The sequence below is a fragment of the Pan paniscus genome, chromosome 1 (genome assembly GCF_029289425.2).
Source record: "Pan paniscus chromosome 1, NHGRI_mPanPan1-v2.0_pri, whole genome shotgun sequence".
Lineage (NCBI taxonomy): Eukaryota > Metazoa > Chordata > Mammalia > Primates > Hominidae > Pan > Pan paniscus.
The window spans coordinates 21,246,743-21,266,344 of NC_073249.2; the positions used below are offsets into that span (position 1 = coordinate 21,246,743).

General features: G+C 56.5%; 1 protein-coding gene across 1 annotated transcript in view; it reads right to left on the reverse strand.

Moving 5' to 3' along the window:
* OBSCN (obscurin, cytoskeletal calmodulin and titin-interacting RhoGEF) overlaps positions 1 to 19,602 on the reverse strand; it is a 169,465-nt gene that overhangs the window by 19,599 nt on the left and 130,264 nt on the right. The window contains exons 80-89 of the mRNA XM_055104619.2: positions 19,312 to 19,468; positions 18,791 to 18,907; positions 18,525 to 18,689; positions 18,160 to 18,318; positions 17,799 to 17,976; positions 17,155 to 17,268; positions 9,340 to 9,507; positions 8,472 to 8,574; positions 7,965 to 8,094; positions 6,353 to 6,464 (exon numbers count right to left, since the gene is read on the reverse strand). Coding sequence (XP_054960594.2) covers positions 6,353 to 6,464; positions 7,965 to 8,094; positions 8,472 to 8,574; positions 9,340 to 9,507; positions 17,155 to 17,268; positions 17,799 to 17,976; positions 18,160 to 18,318; positions 18,525 to 18,689; positions 18,791 to 18,907; positions 19,312 to 19,468 — 1,403 coding nt within the window. The remainder of the gene's footprint in view (positions 1 to 6,352; positions 6,465 to 7,964; positions 8,095 to 8,471; positions 8,575 to 9,339; positions 9,508 to 17,154; positions 17,269 to 17,798; positions 17,977 to 18,159; positions 18,319 to 18,524; positions 18,690 to 18,790; positions 18,908 to 19,311; positions 19,469 to 19,602) is intronic.

The window sequence follows — 19,602 nt, forward strand, 5'->3', positions numbered from 1 at the left end:
ATGTGGCCAACCTGTCTCTGGTGTGCAGATCTGAGAACAAGAGGTGAGGTACGTGGGGAGGCCTGTGCCGCACTGCATAGGCAAGCGCCTCCAAAAACCAGGTCACATCCTGATTGCAGTGGCCCCGGTGCCCGTCTCCCCTCCAGGTCCATCCCACCTTTGTGCTTTGTGTCATGGGGGATGGTGCGTGGCCAACTCTCAGAGGGCAGGGCCTGCACACCCTGAAACTCCTCAGCCAGGGACGGGCTGGACAGCTTATGCCGTGGGGGTGGGGTGGGGGCTGAGCTCAGACCTGTTCTCCTGGCCTTTGGGTCTGAAAGTGTGAGGCCCAGAAAGGCTTTAGGCAGGCCAAGGGAGAAACCTGGGTGATACGTGGCCCCAGACTTGGCTTGGCCATGATGAGCCGTGTGACATCAGACAAGCCCCTCCTCCTGCCTGGCTCCATCTCCCAAAATGGGATTGGGGAGGAGTGACGGAGGCAGAATGCAAGGTTGGCTGTACGTGGCTGTGCATGGGGCACTGGCTGGGAACTTTGCAAGCTCTCTTGTCTGACTCTGCAGTAACCTGGGAGAGGGTCTGATCCCACTTTATAGGGGACAGAGAGGGTCAAAGAGGCTCAAAATCTGCCTGGGGCCAAGAGGGAGAAGCAGAGCAGTCAGCCCAGGTCCTCCTCTGGTGCCCGGTGCCCCTGACCTTGCTGAGCACTGAGAGCAAACTGAGTTAACACGTAGGGAAGCAGAACGTGCTGAGTAACACACAACACATACCATTTCCCTGCCTGTTACTCATTTTGCCCTCAGCCTTGCACTTCCCTCAGGCTCAAGACAAGGGATGTGGCATGTATGAGGTGACAAAGTCATCACCAAGTGAGCTACTGCCAGCTGTCTGCTTTGTCCAAAGTACTGTCTCTCTCTCATTTAGTTTTGCTTTCATCTAACTCAGGGCTCCATCTGGAAGCAGTTGCTCCCAGGCATGAGCCCAGAGATGTGTGACCACCCCTTGGGGTGCACAGCAATGACAGGTCCTGCCTCCTCCAGCCCTCAGCTATTAAGGAGGGAGTGATATATTCCACTTAACTGATGGGGAAGCTGAGGCTCAGAGATGTGGCCCACTTGTGCCCACAGGCCTGATTTCCTGCCTCACACCCAGGCTCTAGGGCAGTAGGCTTGTTGCTGAGAGCCTGGGCCTAACCCCATCTGCTCACCTCATGTTGCCTGATCTGCTGATGCAGGGTGGTAAGTTGAGTGCAGCCCAACAGGTGGATGGGGACTCCTAAATATCCCCCAAATGCTGGACTCACTGCTACCCCCACAAGGACACATGGGCATCCTGTACTGAGACTGCAAGCACAGCATATGGGGTCTGTCTCCAAGCCCTGTTTCCTTCTCAGGTCTACTGCCTCCTCAGTGCCTCTCCCTGTGTGGTCCACCCTTGGGTTCAGCGCTATGCCTATGCAGTTGGCTCCCTCCAGTCCTCAAGCTGAGTGGGTAAATTATGCTTTGCAGAGTGAGGGTTGCCACCTTCCTAAGCCTGGAACAGACTGGACTTGTATGCTTGTAAATCACCTGGTCCTCCTTTCCCTAGGCGTGAGTCGCCTCTGCAGCTTTGCCAGTGGGGCATTCTGGCTCCATCTCTGCTCCTCCATTTTCTTATCCATCAAATGTAGATAATAATAGTGCTCCCAAAGGGACAAAATGTAGACCTACTCTATGTGAGGCTCTGGCACCGTTGCATACCTCCAGGAGTAGGGTGCTCACCAGCATCCAGGCAGCCCCATCTATTGTGGGGTGGCATCATAGGAGCAACTTGTTTTAGGGGAGGAGGGAGAAAGCCAAGGAAGGGTTAACCCAGGATCTCAACAAATGTCTGGCAATGGGATTTTCCCACAATACGGCCAACTGAAGGCCCCTTTAGGAGGTTGTAGGCCCCTTGAGAACTAAGAGTTTTCCCATGCTGGAGCTTCTCAGCCATCTGGCCTTAGGAAACCACAGTCTTTCCTGCCTCCTGGCTTTTGCAAGCTCTTCCATCACTCCCGCCTGCACACACCTTCTATTGGAAGTCCTCTCAGATTATTCAGGTCAAAACCAACTCTACATTTATGGGTTCACCCATTTCTGGTCCTCTTGTGTTACCTCAGCAGCAGCAGCATGTGTGATTTTCCTAATCCTTGAGGCACTGAAGGATGAAGAAAGGGATGGTGGGTGTGGCACTGGGGAAGTGGCTTCCAGTCATTAGCCACCCAGAGCTAACCTCCTCTCTTCCCTGAACTTCAGTTTCCCCATCTTCCAAATGTGAAAATCGGGCTTGGGGACCTCTAAGGGCCCTAAGGCTGTGCTGTCCACTATGAATGCACTATGTAAATTAAATTCAAATGAACAAAAATTAAAATTTAAAATTTGTCCTTCAATCACACTGGACAACATTCCGGATGCTTCAACAGACGCAAGTGGCTAGTGGCTACTGTGGTGGACAGGGGAGATATAGAACATTTCTTTTTGTTTTTTTCGCGACAGAGCTTGCTCTATTACACAGGCTGGAGTGCAGTGGCACGATCTTGGCTCACTGCAACCTCTGCCTCCCGGGTTCAAGCAATTCTCCTGCCTCAGCCTCCTGAGTGGCTGGGATTACAGGGGCCCGCCACCACACCCGGCTGATTTTTGTGTTTTTAGTAGAGATGGGGTTTCACCATGTTGGCCAGGCTGGTCTCAAACTCCTGACCTCAGGGGATCTACCTGCCTTGGCCTCCCAAAGTGCTGGGATTACAGGCCTGCGCCACTGCGCCTGGCAGATATAGAACATTTCTGTTACCACAGAAAGTTCTGTTGGACAACACTGTCGTAAATCCCAGGGTGCTGAGGATTAGAATTCTGTCTCTGGCCCACTGAGGAAAGCAGCTCTCAGGCCTAGCTCCTGATGAACCCCTAGATGAACCACTGTGAAGTGTGTGGAATAAGTCTACTCTGCTGCAACAGTGGGACCACGGAGTGTACTGAGGCCCTGGAAGAGAGCGCTGTGAAGTGTGGAACTAATCGAGGCCCCAGGGGAAGGTGCCTATGCAAGGTAACTGCAAGTACCTGTAAGGTGCTGGCAGTCAGAGGGTGCATGTTATGTGAGCAGACAGGCAGCAAGCAGGTGGCTGGGCCACACAGGCATGATCCAGGCAGGTCAGTGGCATGCAGGAGGCACTGCAGTCAGAAGGAAGGTTAGGAACACGCCTGCACTTACATGATGACGGTTTTCTTGGGGACTTTAGTCTCTTGCTCAGTGACTACAAAGAAAACAGTCGGAATAGCGAGGGTTACAGACCAGCCAGTGCTAGGGGCTGAGCTATCGGAGTGGCACAGCGTTGTAGTCACCTGCTAAGCTGCCCCTGGGCAGCCTGTCTACTCAGAGCCCCAGTTCCTGGGCCTCTGACATGGAGGTGACAATGCCTGTCCTGAGTGGCTGCGGAATGAGGGCTGAGGACAATGCATCCCCTCATGAAGGCAGGACCCACTGTCCCTCTCGAGGGTCTTGCAGGGACTGGGGGGAGAATGAGGACCCTACCTATGCTCCCTGCACAGAAATTCCAGCTTCTCCTTCAACCCATGTGCCAAGGGAGCCCCGTGAATTTGTCAGACCTACAATCCCACTTCTCAGACATAGAAACCGAGTCCTAGAAGGGAATAAATGGCCTGTGGCTGCACAGGGAGCCAGCGGCCACACTGAGGCTGAGGCAGCTGGGGACTCTGTTACAAAAAATCCTCAGGAGAGAGGGACTCTGGAGTCCTGAAAGTGGCACAACTGAGCTTTGTGGCACAAAGCCACAGAAGTCCTACCAAGAACAGCCCCAGGGGATGCCTGGACAGGGTGCTGAGCTCTGAGTGAGCGTCAGCCCAAATCTCCCTATAGGAGCATCCTCAGTCCACACACTCCATGGTCTCTCCAGGTTTTCCTAGCTGCCTCCCTCCCCAGAGCCAGCAGGATGGGGCCTGTGGTTCCAGTGATCGGATGGGACGCATCTGGGATCAGGCAGCTCCTCCTCCCAGTCACCTCAAGGACTCTCCCCTGCAGCTCCTGGGCAGAATCATCAGGGCACAAAGATGGCCCCCTCTCAGCCCAAGCCAGCTGGCCAGCGGGCAGTCCACGGGCCACCAGCACCTTCACATCTCAGTGACCCTCCCCAGCACCCTGAGGGAAAAAAACGAGCAGGAGGCCCAGAAGTCAAGTGACGTGGCCTGGGGCACATGGCCTCACAGCTCCGGGTCAGGGGGTGGGACACCATCTGCTTTGCTGGACTGCCATGTGGAGAAAGGCTTTACACCTGTCTCAGATGAGGAGCACGTGAATTTCAGGGACTGCCTGCGTCTATATGTGCACTTGGGAGCCACACGTACTGTGCATTTCTGTGCACACACGTGCCAAGTGTGTGTATGTGCACAGATGTATGTGCATGCATACGTGTGTGCATGCACTTGTATACATATGCGTAGGTGTGTATTTCACAGGCTCCCCCTGGAGAGAGGAGAGCCCATGTGAGGAGAGAATGAGATCCAACCAAAAGGCGCCGTGTGTTTAGACTAAGCTGACCCCAGAGAAAGCCAATGTGTCCACTACCTGCAGGCCAGTGATGGGAACTGCACAGAGTGATGGGAAAACCCGGGGCCTCCCCACTCATCCTCCCTGCACTTGGGGCTGACAGCCAGGCGCCTCTGGGCCCATACACTCTCTGGCACCTTCATTCATGGACCTAAACTGTCACCTGATCGGCTGTGGGCCAGAGTGAGTATTTGCGACTACAGGAGGGATGCAGCCGTGCGCAGCATGATTCACAAGTGAGGGGGCAGCGCCCACCCCGCAGAGGCCTGCCAGGGCCTTTTCAGGCTGCAGAGCTGCTGGGTTAAAGATGAAGCAGCAGGATAGGAGTTAGAAGCGGGGAGGCGTTGGCTCCAGCTCCAGGCTCTTCAAGGACCTGCATTCTCACCTTGCTGAGGCGCTGACACCCTGTCCAGCACTGGTGGCCTCTCTCCCCTGCCACCCCCTCCTCCAGACCCAGAGAGAGACTTGTTGTGACAGCCAAGTGAACGACTGTGGAGGACGCTCCTGTCACCAGCAAGAGGCAGCCCTGGGTGTCCCAGCTGGCCATGAGACACAAGACTCATGGGAGGCTGAGGTGCTGGCGGCTCCAGAAGCAGTTCTGTGTGGTGCTATGGCCACCAGTTGTGGGGCTGACGGAGGTCTCAGGGCCCCCAGAGACACGTCAGACATGGGGCACTCACAGTCGGAGGTTGGCCAGTGCCAGTGGCACCGTGTGGGCTGAGGAACAAGGACCTCTGCCCAGCAGGGGAGGGGTCTCCCTGAGGGTCATGGAGGGCATCAAAGATGGCCCAGCTCTGTGGGGTCCATATGGGCAACTGGCTTTCAGACACTGGGCACTGGGAGAGACAGTTGAGGTGGGGTTGCAGGAGCCAATGTTTAAGACTTGGAGGACATGTATTCCAACCAATCCCACAGTGGCAGCTGCAGCTCTGCCAGGTGTTGGACCAGCCTCCACTTGCATGTCCCCAGGGATGGAAGGCTCAAAACCTGTCCAGATGGGCAGCTCCAACTGGGAGCCCAAGACGGATGCCCGATGACCCTCTTCCCATCCTGGCTGCCCCTGCCCTGAACAAAGCATCCGGGAGCCTGGAGAAATGAGGTGATGTGCCCCACCTCTCCCTCCGCCCCTTACCTTTCATCCCTAGTGAAGTCATTCTGCAGCCCAAGGCCCTCCCAGGACCCCAGGAGCAGCCCCAGACCAGGACAGGTATCTCCACAGCCAGCCCTACCCTGAATAGAGGGGCCAGGCCCCTGACACTTGCTCCTTCTCCTGGGAGCCAAGCTGGGGCCCGGCCTGGCCCTCTGCAGAGATGTCCTTCCTATTGTTCCTGCTGCAACCTCCCCACTGCCTTAGGCCCACCGCCTCCTGTCTGCCACCGGCGAGCTGCCCTGGGTGTAGGCCTGGCCTCTGCGCACAGGCTTCCCCTCTCCGGAACGCAGCGGCTTTGGGAACCCCGCCCACCCAGAGTGACCTCTTCAGCCTCCATCCAGGCCCGGGCTCAGGGGCTACCCTCCACCAGCCCACACAGGTGCTGCCTCCAGCAGGGGGCTGGGACCTGTGCCTGGCCCACAGCAGCCTCCCCGTCTACCATCTGTGGCTCTCCCTGCCCCACGGTGCCAGCCCAGCCCCTCCTCCAGGGTCCTCCAGGCAGCAGACCCTGACTGGGAAGGGTGAGAGTCTTGTCCTCCTGGACACGGCCAGGCCTGTGAGGGTCCAGCCTGGGTCTGGGCCGTGGGGAGCCGCCTTGGTGGCGAGGACAGGGGTGGGACTTACCTTCCACTGCAGCCACGAGCTGCTCCCTGTGACACTGCTCCCGGGCCTGCAGCGTGGGGCTCTGAATGTGCAGCTCCGCACTAGCCCGCGCGGAGCCCAGCCGGTTCACCAGCTGCAAGGACGGCAGGGCCGGCTCAGAGCCCAAGGCTCCCCACGGGTAGGGCCCTCTCCCTGTGGCCATGTTGGGAGCATGGGCAGCCCCCATCCTGGTGTGTCTCCCACAAGGGGAAGGGCCCCAGCCCCGCCACAGCATCCCTGGGGGACCCACACGGCCTTAGGGCCCCCTGCAGTGATGAGGATGCTCTCCATCTGCCCTGTCCACGTGTGGCTCTGAGCATGGGACATGGGGCCAGAGCAGCCAGGGAACTGAATCTTTAACTGAACTTAACTTCATTTTATGTATTTTTTAAAGCTGGGTCTTGCTCTGTGACCCAGGCTGGAGTGCAATGGCACGATCTCAGCTCACTACAGCCTTCACCTCCTGGGCTCAAGGGATCCTCCCACCTCAACCTTCCGAGTAGCTGGGATCACAAGTGTGCACCACTGTGCCTGGCTAATTTTTTAGTTTTTCTTTTTTTTTCAGAGTCAGGGTTTCAATATGTTGCCCAGGCTGGTCTCAAACTCCTGGGCTCAAGTGATTTTCCTGCCTTGGCTTCCCAAATTGTTGAGATTACTGACGTGAGCCACAGCACCTAGCTTTGGATTTAACTTTAGTTGACTTAAATTTAAATTTAAATCCCTGTGTGTGGCTAGTAATGGTATCAGACAGTGCAAATCAAGAGCTCACTTGGGTCTCTGGCTTCTCCAGCCAGAGTGGTGTGGGGCAGGCTCCCCACAGGCTCACAGCAGCAGCCACACGGTGGGAGGTGGTGGCCGGACAAGTGCCCCTGGAGGAACTGGACAGAAGCTAGCGCCTGGAGCCTGGGGCACCCATAGTTGGCACACAGCCACCACGACCACCACGAGCACTGCAGGCTTTGAAGGACCGGAGGACTGGAACTGGGCCTGGGCCCCACCCTGAGGAGCACTTGCCCCGGCCCTGCAGACACAGTGGCTGGAGCAGAAGGCAGCTCTGTCCACCCGTAGGCTGGATGTCTCCACAGGTAAAAGGTACCTGAGCAGGGCCGGGCTACACTGGATGACTGACACTCCATTTGACACGAATGACAAAATTCATGAGGCCAGCCGGGTCCCCCAAAGGCAAAAACCAAGCGGCATCCTTGAAATGGCCAGGGAAGTCAAGGAAGGCATCCAGATTGACATGGGAGCAGAGAAGAGGCTTAGAGGCAGAGGAAGAATAAGGCCAGGGCATGGGGCAGTGGTGTGGCCAGGGATGACAGTGACAGTGGCATGGTGGCCCCCTGCCTGTGATGGGGGGTGACAGTGGCCTGGTGGCCCCCGGCCTGTGATGGGGGAGTGACAGTGGCATGGTGGCCTCTGGCCTGTCATCAAGGGTGTAGCAGTGGGTATGGTGTCCCCTGGCCTCTGCCGAGAGCCCCCTACCTTGAGGACAGGGACTGGGCTCTTAAGCCCCTCCACAATCAGAGCCCAGAGGATGGCCAGCAAGGATGGCCTGGGCCCCGAGGCCGGTCCCCACTCCTGCACTCCTCACCTCACACTCGTAGAGCCCCAGGTCCTCCTTGCCGGCCGCCCGGATCACCAGCACTAGCAGGCCGCTGCGAGGCTCACTCAGTGTCTGGAACTTGTTGCCAGTGGTCAGCAGGGCTCCGTCCTTGTACCACCTGGAATCCACCCGGAGGGCACGTGAGGCAGGACTTGGGCCATGCTCTACCCCGCCGGCGACATCCTCCTATGTCCTATCTCAGGGCCACGCCCGGCTGTGCTACCTGTGCTCACGACCCGGTTGCCCTGCCCTCAGACCCCAGGGGTCCTCAGAGAGCCCACCCTTCCAGAAGCCAAGACAGAGCCTGGCCGTGTCCTCCCGGCTGAGGGGGGCCGCACATCCAGAATGAACCAAAGCCCCACGAAGCCCATTCTCAGCTGAAGGCCAGTGGCCATGTCTAGCCCACCCTGACACGGGAACACATGGCCCGTGCCCCATGCTCCAGGTGGGAGCCGACCCCCTCATGCCCCATCCCCAGGCAGGCCTGGGCCCCACCTGATCTGCGGGTACGGGGCGCCTTCGATGGTGCAGGTGAACTGGGCGTCCTCTCCCTCCACAAAGGGTGAGGCCCGGACCTTGTTCACGAACCGTGGTGGGACTGTGGGGTTGTGGAGGGAAGAGACAGAGAGAGAGACAGATAGAAACATTAGAGACAGAGACAGAGAGACAGAGACAGACACAGAGACAGAGATAGAGACAGAAAAACTTACAAAGAAAGAGACACAGAGACAGAAAGAAAGAGATGGAGAAACAGAGAGACAGAGATAAAGATACAGAGACAGAGAGACAGAGAAATATAGAGACAGAGAGAAATAGAGATAGAGACAAAGAGAGATGGAAAAACAGAGACAGAAAGAGACAGAGAAAGAGAAATTGAAACAGAGATAGAGACAGAAAGAGACAGAGACATAGACACGGAGACAAAGATAAAGAAACAGAGACAGACAGAGATGGAGAAACAGAGAAACAGAAAGACAGAGAGACACATAGAGATGGACAAACAGAAGGACAGAGACAGAAAAAGACATACAGAGACAGGGTGACAGAGACAGAGATCAAAGGACAAAGACAGAGATAGAGACATACAGACAAGGAGAGACAAAGACAGAAAGAGATAGATACAGTGCATCAGACACAGAGACATACAGAGAGACAGAGAGATGCCATGATGGAGCTGAGGGTGATGCCAGGGAAGGGGCTGCAGGATCCCCACCCCTCCCAGTGCCCTCTATGAGCACCCAATGATCCCCTCAGAACATGGTCAGATGTGTCCACCCCACTGTCCCACCACCCCGCCGCAGCTGGGCCTGCCATGGTGGGAGGCTCAGGGCGGCTCCTCCCCCAGGAAGGCCTTCAGGCTAACCTTGCACCAGGATCTTGCCCAGGGTACTGCAGTTGCCAGCGGCGCTGGCCGCGAAGCACATGTACTGGCCAGAGTCCACACCGGTCAGGCTGTCCAGGATGAGTGCACACGAGCCATCAGGGTCTTCAATGAGGATGTGGTGGGGGTCCACCTGCACTGGTTTCCCATCTGGAAAGGACGAGCGGGGGCCGTCACCCAGGTGGGGACCCAAGGGCTCACCTCATCAGCAGGGAGAAGCTGGGCCTGGCCTGGGGGCTGCAGTTATGGTCGGGGAGGGGATGGAGGGGCCACGCTTGTAGCACAAGGGCCAGGCACAGGCTCCCTGCCAGGTCCAGCTTCCAGGCTGACCTGCAACCCTGGAGGGAGAGGCTGACACGAGCTCACCTTCTCTCTGTGTCTCTGCCTCTCTATCTCCATCTTTCTTTGTCTCTCTGTCTTGGACTCAATTTCTTTCTTTGTCTCTATCTCTGTGTCTGTTTCTGTTTTCTGTCTCTATCTCTCTGTCTCCTTGTTGTCTCTGCCTTTGTATCTCTGTCTCTGACTCCATGTCTCTGTCTTTGTCTGTTTTTCTGTCTGTGCCTTTTGCACCTTTCTGTCTCTGTGTCTGTCTCTGTCTCTCTGTCTCTCACTGTCTGTCTCTTTCTCTGTCCATTTTGGACACTAGCTAGAGGCAGGGGGCAGGCCAAGGGACCTGAGCCCCACAGAGAACATCCTCTATGGGCAGCTGAGTCCTTGGTCACCCCAGCTCTCAGCAGTCCTGTGATACTCTGAGGACCTCTAATGCACTGACTGCACCCCAGCACACAGCACCTTGATCCCCTCTTCACCCCTGCCTGCCCAGCCTAGGGCCTGCAGCCCCTTCTCAAAATCACTGCCCACAGCCCTCCATGCCTCCTCTCCCTAAACCTGCCCCTGCAGAGGACACAGCAGCCCAAAGTCTCACCCCCAACTCCACTCTCCTCTCCCAGGCCACATCCTCGTGCCTCCAAACGCACGGCTTTCTAATACGAATATCTGAAGACTGAAGAATGTGAAGTAAATCACCCTGGTATGAACACACAACTGACTACACCTCTGGCCAAGGAATGCTTCCTTCCCGGGTGAGGGATGGGAAGGCACGGCCTCTCACTGTGGAGAACTCCTTCCCACATAATGTCTAAATACATAAAACGGCATCGATTCACATTCCAATAGTGCCGGGTGTGCCCCACAGATTGCTTAAATCACAAAGGTCACAACCAGCACCGACTTATGATTTGTATAGAACTATAAGATATATATATATTATACACAAACATACACACACACACATATACACATATATATTTGTGGAGATGGAGTCTTGCTCTGTTGCCCAGGCTGGAGTGCAGTGGGGCCATCACAGCTCACTGCTGCCTCGACCTTCTGGGCAAAAGTGATCCTCCCGCCTCAGGTGCACCACCATGCCTGGCTAATTTTTTAACTTTCCGTAGAGACAGGGCTTCACTCTGTTGCCCATGCTGGTCTCAAACTTCTGGGCTCAAGTGATCCTCCCACCTTGGCCTCCTGAGTAGCTGGGACTATAGGTGTGAGCCACCCCACCCAGCTCAGAAATAATTTTAAATAATTTTTTTCAAAAACCTTCTGGTTACCACCTCAGATCTCCACACCCCTTTATGGCAACTCCAGAAAGGAGCTGTGCTCACACCCTCCAAGGCGTCTCTTCCCATCCCCACTAAGCCCATCCCCTGGGCTCCAGTTCTCTCCCCCAAAGCTCCTGTCAGGGCCGCCACGCTACCAGCAGCTCTGTCCTCATCTTGCTGTGGGAAAACAATTCTCCCTGGAATTCAGATTCCACATTTCAGCCCTCTGAGCAAAGGCACTCACAGCCAGGTTTAGAATAGAAGAAGAAGAGAGTAGAGTAGAAAGTAAGGAGAGTGAAGCAGAAGATGCCCATCTGCCTGGCTGTGTTCCAGGACAACAGAGACAAAACCCTTCCATTCCTTTCCTGGGAGACATTTCTGCATCCCAGGGTAGGAAGTCACCCCCTATCTCTGGAGTGAAGCATGGGCAGATATACCAGCAGCCGCATAAAAAGAGCTCCATGTCTCCTAAGATTCACGGTTTCTCTCTCATGGGACAACCCCTGCATGCAACTAACACCTAGCTCCATCACCTCCTCACAGAAACGGGTGGGGGCAATGATGAGAGACACTGAGGCACTGCTGGTAAAAAGTCTTTGTCTCTGACCCATGAGTCTTGTGTCTTTTGTCTATATCTGGCTGGCAGGCTGGCTTGCAAGATTGCAAGTGGGGTAAAATTTTGGGCCCTTCACAGTTTTTGGTTTACAATTTTGGGGACACGGAAGTGACACTGTCAGAGGCATGGCCTTCTGGAAGGGAAAGAAGAAGCGGCCCTGTGGATCTCTTTCTCTACTTTGTTGCCCTGCTAAGGAGAGAAACTAGGCAGGTAGTTGCATGCTGAGCACTGAGAAGTGGGTTCAAACACAGACACCTGGGCAGTGCCTTGGTTGGCACTCTTTCTCCAATCCCTGCCAGGGACTTTGCTGGTTCAGCCTCAGTTCAGCCATTTCACAATAAATGCCAGAGCCAGCGCTGGATCTGAGGAAGATTCTAACCCTGTTCAGACCACAGCCACGGACACTCGTGCCTGAACTGAGTGCTTGGGGAGGGCCACCAGCAGCCACGATGGGCAGAGGCAGGAGAGGGCTCAGCCCATCTAGGTCTGGCTGGTTTGGAGGGGAGAGGATGGGCACCGAGCCTGCACTAAGGAAGAACGGCCACAGCTTGGGCGTCTTGTGGAGCAGCCTCCTGCATCCACCATGCTAGCCTTCCATTCTTCTGGGGGTGACAGTAGAGGATCTCTGTGTTTGCGGTAGACACGGGGTCCTACCTCCATGGTTGGCTGAGCCACAGAGGTGTGCCTTGTTCCGTCATTGTCCTCTGACCCCTTCCATCCCCTCTATACCACAGATCCTTTCCTGGCTCAAGCAATTTCTCCGAGACAACAAACTCCCCCAAGGGAAGGCAGAGGGGACACGGCAGGGAGTGCATGGACTCCTCCCGCTACGGCCTGCCAAGCAGCCAGGATCACAGTCATGCGACACCATGCCAGGATCAGAGATAATTTTCAATAGGCTGGCAAGTTAAAGACACCTCTTCCTGGGGCAATGAACAATGAAGTGAATCAAGGCTGCTGATGGGGACACCCCAGCCAGACCGCCAAGGCTCCTGTGCAGAGCCCCCAGGACACCACATCGCTGAGCCCCACCACAGGCAGGGCACAGACGCAGAAATCTACATCACATGTCAGACTGGGGACATCCTGGAGAGACATTCTCAAGCCTACAGGAAAGGAAGACACAGTACACATGGTGAACCCACTCCCCATCCTGGCATACCGCTCCTATGAACCCAGTGTTGGGGCTCAGAAAACAAGACCCCAAAATGAGGGCTTCCCAAGCAGCCTCAGAAGCAAAATTTTATCTCTGACCTTCTCCTCCCCTCCTGTCTCTAGCCCCTCATTCTCCTCCCAGGCTGACATAGAAACAGAATCCCTCTTCCCCAAGGTGGGTCATAGAAACCAGGACACCTTTTTCTCTAAAGCCAGCCAGAAAGCCTAAAAATAGGACTCCAATTTTCTCTCCATCGTTCTGTGTAAAACCTGGCCATGAAGAAATGATCTGACATACTTTGTTTGGCTGTGGATCCAAGACCCCCATTCCAGCAAGGGTCGTGCTTCTCACCCAGAAGAAAAGGGCACTGTTCAGAAGGCCAAGAAGAATCCAGACAGACAGGCCTAGCGGGTGTCCCCACTCAGTCTGTTCTCACTAGATCCAACCCTATTTGCCCAATCCTATTTCCACACAGTTGTCCATACTTTATGGAACCTAAGCATTAAAATGGACAGCTTCTTCTGGGTCTTTGGGTCTTCATTCTGAAGGATCCAGTGTCTACACATTCAATAAGTGTGTCTGCCTTTCCTCCTATCTGTCTGCCTTTTGCAAGTGATTGTTTAGTGAACCTGCAGAGGGCCGAGGGGAATGTTCTCCATGGCCCTTAGGCCAGCTGTCCCTCTCCAGGGTCTCTGTGGAGGCCACCTGCTGTGAGGCTGCTTTGGGTCTCCAGCCACACCATGAAAGCGTGTGGCTAACATGAGCCACGTGTGCCACACACACCCCCTGCAGTTTGATGTCCTATGACATCTACCACAAGAGCCACTCAGCAAGGGGATGGCGGTCTGACTGCGCCCACCTCCTCCTGGCCTGCGGACCTTTGGAAGGTAGCCCGGTCACCAAGTGCAGCTGTCCCCAGAGAGGAGCTCTCTCCTGCAAGCTGCCTACTGGGCTGGTGGTTAGGAAGCAAGGGACAGGGGAAGGCCTCCATCCACAGGGAAACCCAGGCTCTGCCATGACCACCCCTTGGTGGCAGCCTGGTCCAAAGGGAGCAGGGCTCAGGGCATTCAACTGGCTTCTGGCAGGCTTTGATAAAAAAGCTTTTGTTCCTCTTGAACCTAACCTCCCGGAGGAGAGGTCTGGACAGGTGGCAGGAGGGGAGCTCCTAAGACCCCAGGGAGCAGGCGTTAATGACCCACCCAAGCCTTCCTCCAGAAGTATCCCAGGGCAGCCCTCCAAGCCATTGCATTCATCAGCTCCGACCAGTGGACACTGGGATGGCCCCTCCCACACACCCCGGCAAAACTCCCTGGAGTCCTTCCTCTCCAGCCCCGTCCTCAGTCATGGGCAGACCCGCGGGCCCGGCTGCTGTGGACAGGGAGAACAGGAAGGGCTGAGTGCCCAGATGGTGCCTGCAACACCAGGACAGCACTCGGTTATAAGGACTGAACTGGGGGCTTGGAGGCCGGTCAGCCAGGCCAGATGAGGTTCACCTGACAGCCCAGGTGACCCCCTGGGGGGTCATCTGGGAGGTACCATCAATCAGTACTGATGTGTGCCTTCGTAGGAGCCCCCAAATTGTAAACAATAACTGTGTTCTCAAGACTTCCTGTGTGGGAGCCACACACATGTTGGCTGGTGCCTTGGGGTGGTCCAGGGCAGTCCCACAGGCTGGCATCTCCCCTGCTGAGAGGCTTGAATAAATGCAGCCTGAGTCACACCAGAAGGACGGCATACCAGCCAGCATCAGTCAGATTAGCCAGGATGGCTGAGGGCTGGGCACAAGTGTGGGAAAATCCCCCAGGGGCTGGAGCCTGTGGAAGTAGGGTGGAGCTGGGTCTTTTGGGGCACAATGCCCCACAGTTGGCCAGCCCAGATGCTCCAGACAGCAGCGCTCACACAAGGAGACATTCCAGGACAGTGGAGCAGAGATGCCTCCCTCCCTGGAGACACCCGAGGTGGTGAGATGCAGCCCCTGAAATCCGGTGCAGCGCATGCGTGTGCAGGTTTCTCCCACACCACCCCTGAGAGCTGCGGCAAGAGCCTGTCCTGGCTGCTGCCTCATGTTGAGTGATGAACCATTTCTGTCTTGGACCAACAGGTCTTGTGTCTTGTGTGTGTGTGCAAGTAACTATACATGTATATATGTGTATATGTACCATTTGTGCATGTTTACATGCAGATATGTGTGTAGTACATATGCCTCTGTGTACCTATGTATATGGTGGGTCTGTTTGTATATATGTGTACTGTGTATGTATGCATGCACATGAATGTGTAGTATTTATGAATATACATGCGTGGTGTCTGTGTGTAGCATGTATGTGTGTTGCATGTATCTGTGCATGTGTATTGTGTATGGTATGTGGCTATGTACATATGTATATGTGTGCAGTATTATCTATGTGTGCACATATGTGTGGTCTCTAATATGTATATTTATATGTGTACAGTGTGTGCATATATGCACATGTGTAGCTGTGTATAAAGTGTGTGTGCATATGTAAAGTATGTACTTGTGTGTGTAATGTGCATACATCTCTGTATGTGTATAGTGCATGTTTGCATGTATCTGTGTATATATCTATGTAGCTGTATAGGTGCATATAGTGTGCACTTGTGCATGATCCATGTGCATGTGGTATGTGTGCATATATGTGTACCTGTATAATGTGTATCTATGAACATATTCATGTGTGTGGTATGTATTTGTGTATATATATTGTATACTATGCATTTATGTGTAGTATCTGTATGTGTGACGTGCATCTATGTATATTACACATATAGTGTTAATGTACATGCACGTGTAATGCATATATATGGTGTGTATGTACATATGCATGAGTGTGTAGCATGTATCTATGTGTCGCTATGTACATGTGCGTACAAGTGTGTGTAATGTGTATGTGTGTAAACCGTGACAGGCTGACTTGCACATGTGTGAGGGGTAGAATGGGAGATTCCACAGTTCTGGGGACCCTGGCAGCCCTGGACGCCCCCTGCCCACTCCCCGTTGGCTTCTCCCTGGCTGGCTTCCTGGGCCCCCACCTCCCTGGCCGCTCCTTCCCCTGGGTTCGTGTCCCCTCATCTCTGCAGACTCTGGAAGTGGGGGCTCTCAAGCCTGGGTGCTTGGGCCTCACCCCTCCACACGCACTCTGCGTCTGCATCGACTGGCAGGTCAGACGCTCCGTGAGCTGACGACGTTCCATTCATCGTTTCCGGCCACATCCCTCTCCTGAGCCCTACTTGTATTTCTCCGACCGCCCCTCGGCGCCTCCGCCTGCATCCCTGCAGGCACCTCAATTCTGCAGGGTCCTCCCAGGCCTGGTGCTTCCTCCTCCCACCCAGCCCTGTCTGCACATCACCCCGCCTCTCCCCAGCCTTCCACCTTTGTAAAAGGAACCACCCTGGTGGATGTCCAGCCCCAACTGTGTGAGCATCTGGATGCCAAGCTCTTTCCACACAGCCAGCCACCCCATCAGCAAATCGGGCCAGTTCAGCCTTCAACACGGCCCTGGAATCCACAGCCACCCCTGAGCCTGGGTCCCCAGCTCCAGCACGGTGGCTCGCAGGCTGGTGTCCCAGGTCCCCTCTTGGCCCTCCCCAGCAGGTTCCTGGCATTACAGACAAGGTGACAGATGATAGAGCCAAACTGTGTCCCTCTGCTGCTGAAACCCAACATGGCTTCAGCACAAGGGAGGATTGATGCTCCCCAGGGAGAGGCCCCCAGCTCCTGGGAGGTGATCTCAGGCTCTTGGGATATCCTGCCTGGTAAAAGCATCTGTTCTCCTTGGGAGCCCTGGGCCACATGGGATCATCTATGCTGACCGTGAGATTTCTGAGATTCCTGGGGGTCCCTGGGCCATGCAGCATCAACTTGGCCTCCAGAAGGGCTGGAGCCCAAGGCCCACCACAGAGCAGTGAGCCAGGATTCCACAGCTGAGCCTGCAAAACCCTGGACACCATGGCCAGGGAAGCACCTGGTTGGCACCATCCCGTGCATGTCGTCATGTGCTGTCACTGGCAGAAATGATTCCCCCCAGGAGGGGACAACTGGAAGTTCATGCATAGTGCCGCCTGGACCTTTCCCTAGGTGGCTCTCCCGGCAGCTACTTTAACCTGGGCCCTTTGGCCACAATCAGCCCTGACTATGGGACTAGCAGCTTTGCAGAGCCGAGTGCCCCCACTGAACTCCCTCCTCTCCAAGCCTCGGCATCTCCGTGTCCCCAACCATGCTGTCTTTGATTCGGAAGGCGGGTGGCAAGTGAACATATAAGGCCTGTCCATGCCCCAGACTCCCAGCCAAATCCCATATTGGGTCCCCAGCCCTCACAGCCTGTTTCTCTCGGGCAGCTCTTTTCTGTTGCAGGGCCTGCATCCTGGACAGGAAGGCCACAGCCCCTGGCCCCGGGGTTTACCTTTGTACCAGCTGATGACAGGCTTGGGTGTGCCCGTCACGCGGCAGGCCAGCTTGACTGTCTCACCCAGCTCGGCTGTGCAGTCGGCCAGCTCCTCTTCAAAGTCCGGGGGCCCTGAGGACACACAACAGCCCTGAGTGCTCTGTGGGGGGACATCGGGCTGCGGCACCCCCAGGTGCACCTGGCAGGTCACCTGCCCTGCACCATGAGCCCCACATCTGATGGTGTGGCCCCTATGGGGACTGTCCCTTGTCATCACTCATCCAAGGTCCCCACCTGGAGTCAGGTGAGTGAGGCAGGTGCGTGTTAAATGGAGAGCAGTGGGGGCTCGGGGGAAGATTCTGTTCTGGTTGAGGAAGCAGACCCCGGGCTGCCAGACCCTTCACAGCCCCTGACATGATCCGGATGGGTGCCTTGAGCTTGGGGCCCCCATGGTATCCCCGACCTTGGATCAGGGCCAACCCAACACCCAGCCCAGGGGCTCCCCATGAGGCTGTAGCCGTCACATGCCACAGGCTGGCTGAGCCGTCTGTCCCAGGAACGAGCCCACCCCTCACACCCACCCAGGCAGGGACCTGTGCGGCTGCAGCCGGGTGCCCCATCCTGGCTAAGCCACCTGGGCCCCCGGGAAGGTGGACACTCACGCCACACAGGCAGGGCCAGACGCTGCTGGATGCCACAGATCTCCTTCACCCACGAGCTCTTGATAATGGCTGTCCGTGCCTGCAGCAGGTACTTGCGCACCGAGTCCTCCCGCTCCTGCCACACCTCGAAGGCGCGGTCATCCCCCTCCACCTGGTCGTTCAGGTCGATGCTGCTCAGCTGTGGGTGGGGGAGGGTGTCAGCACAGGGAGGGGGACACAGGCTGACCATCCTCAACAGATGTGGGACCCGACAAGGAAACATTCAGGCCACCCTGGACCAGCGGCTGCAGGTGTGGCCACTGGCATCCACCCCGGAGCTGAGGGACAGGGAGCCCCGCCCAGCAGCCCAGAGCCTGCAGACCTTCATCATGTTCCGGAACACGTAGCTGAAGGTATCGGTGCGGGAGTCTCGCCGGGGCTTGCAGATTACCAGGTGGTTGCGGAAGAGGAACACGTGACGGTTGTGGCCCTTCCAGGGCATGCGGGCCCCCGGTGCACCCTCCCACACGATGAAGTGGCCCTGGGGGAGGGTGTGGGCTGCGGTCAGCCTGTGGTGGGCCAGATTGCCCAGCGGTGCAGGCCCCACAGCCACCCAGGTACCCAGTGCTTTGCTCAATTCATGCACACACCGCCACCTCCTGGCAGCCCCAGATGCAAGCCCCCAGCACCCCAATACCCACCCACATCACATGCATCTCCCGGCCCCGGCCCCTGGCCCTCCCCAACCTGGCGGATGGGCTCGCCCAAGGCCTCCAGGGTGCCTGGGTAGTTCTCCATGAGGGACACGTGCAGCTTGTTCTCAGCACGCTGTGGCAGGGCAGACACCACGGCATAGGCCTGCTCCAGCAGCGCGCAGTTCTGTCTGTTCCGCGCCTTGTTGCGGATCAGCTCCTGGGGCCGGGGCGAAGGTCAGGGCTCAGAATGCTCCACAGGCTGGACCCCAAGAGACCCAGCCTGGGCAGAGGAGGCGGGGCAGGGGAGGTGGTGCCCACCTTCAGCAAGGCCTGGTAGCGCTGCACCCGCTCCACTGGCTGCTCCAGGTAGTGCTGCAGAGGTGGTGGCGGGGGCTGAGAGGGGTCCCCTGCCAACAGGGCCTCCTCCGCGTATTTCTGTGGGAACCAGGAGGGTGGGTTTTAGGGCAGGAGTGCAAGGCCCACTGATGGCTGTGTCCCTGAGAGCTGGAGGGTGGGTCCCCAGGGTGCGCACACAGCCTACACCCCAGGTGACAGCTGTCATCATCTCCTGACAGGTGACAAGCACAGGACTTGGGCTGCTGAAGTGGCCTTCCCAGAAGCACAGGGCTGCAAAAGCAGCTCCACCCGCATTTCTGAACTGAGGCCCAAGGGGAGTGCAGGGAGGCTGTGGGCAGTGGCGAGGTCGGGGAAGATGAGCGCAGGCTCTGATGTGGGCAGAACAGGAAGAACCTTGGAGGACGCCTGGGCTCAGTGAGCCTTCAAAGGGAGCCAAGGGCAGGCACTGAGGTTCAGGAGCCCATGAGTTCAGGCATGAGCACCTTGTAGAACTCCTGGATGGCCGTGCTGACGACCACCGACTCAGCCTGCACACGCCCCACCAGGAACTCCAGGTACTGCTCAAAGGCCGCCTGGTTCTTGATGAAGCACATGGCCACGTCGTCGTCCGTGTCACACTGCTGCAGCTCCTGCAGGAAGCTGCTGTGAAGGGGGATGGCATCAGGACTCAGCCTGCGCCCCATAGCCTGGCCCTGAGCCCTCACCTCTGGGAGGAAGCTGGTCCCTGCACAAGGGCTGGGGCCCTGTGGCTCCCGGGGTCTGTGAGAGTGTGT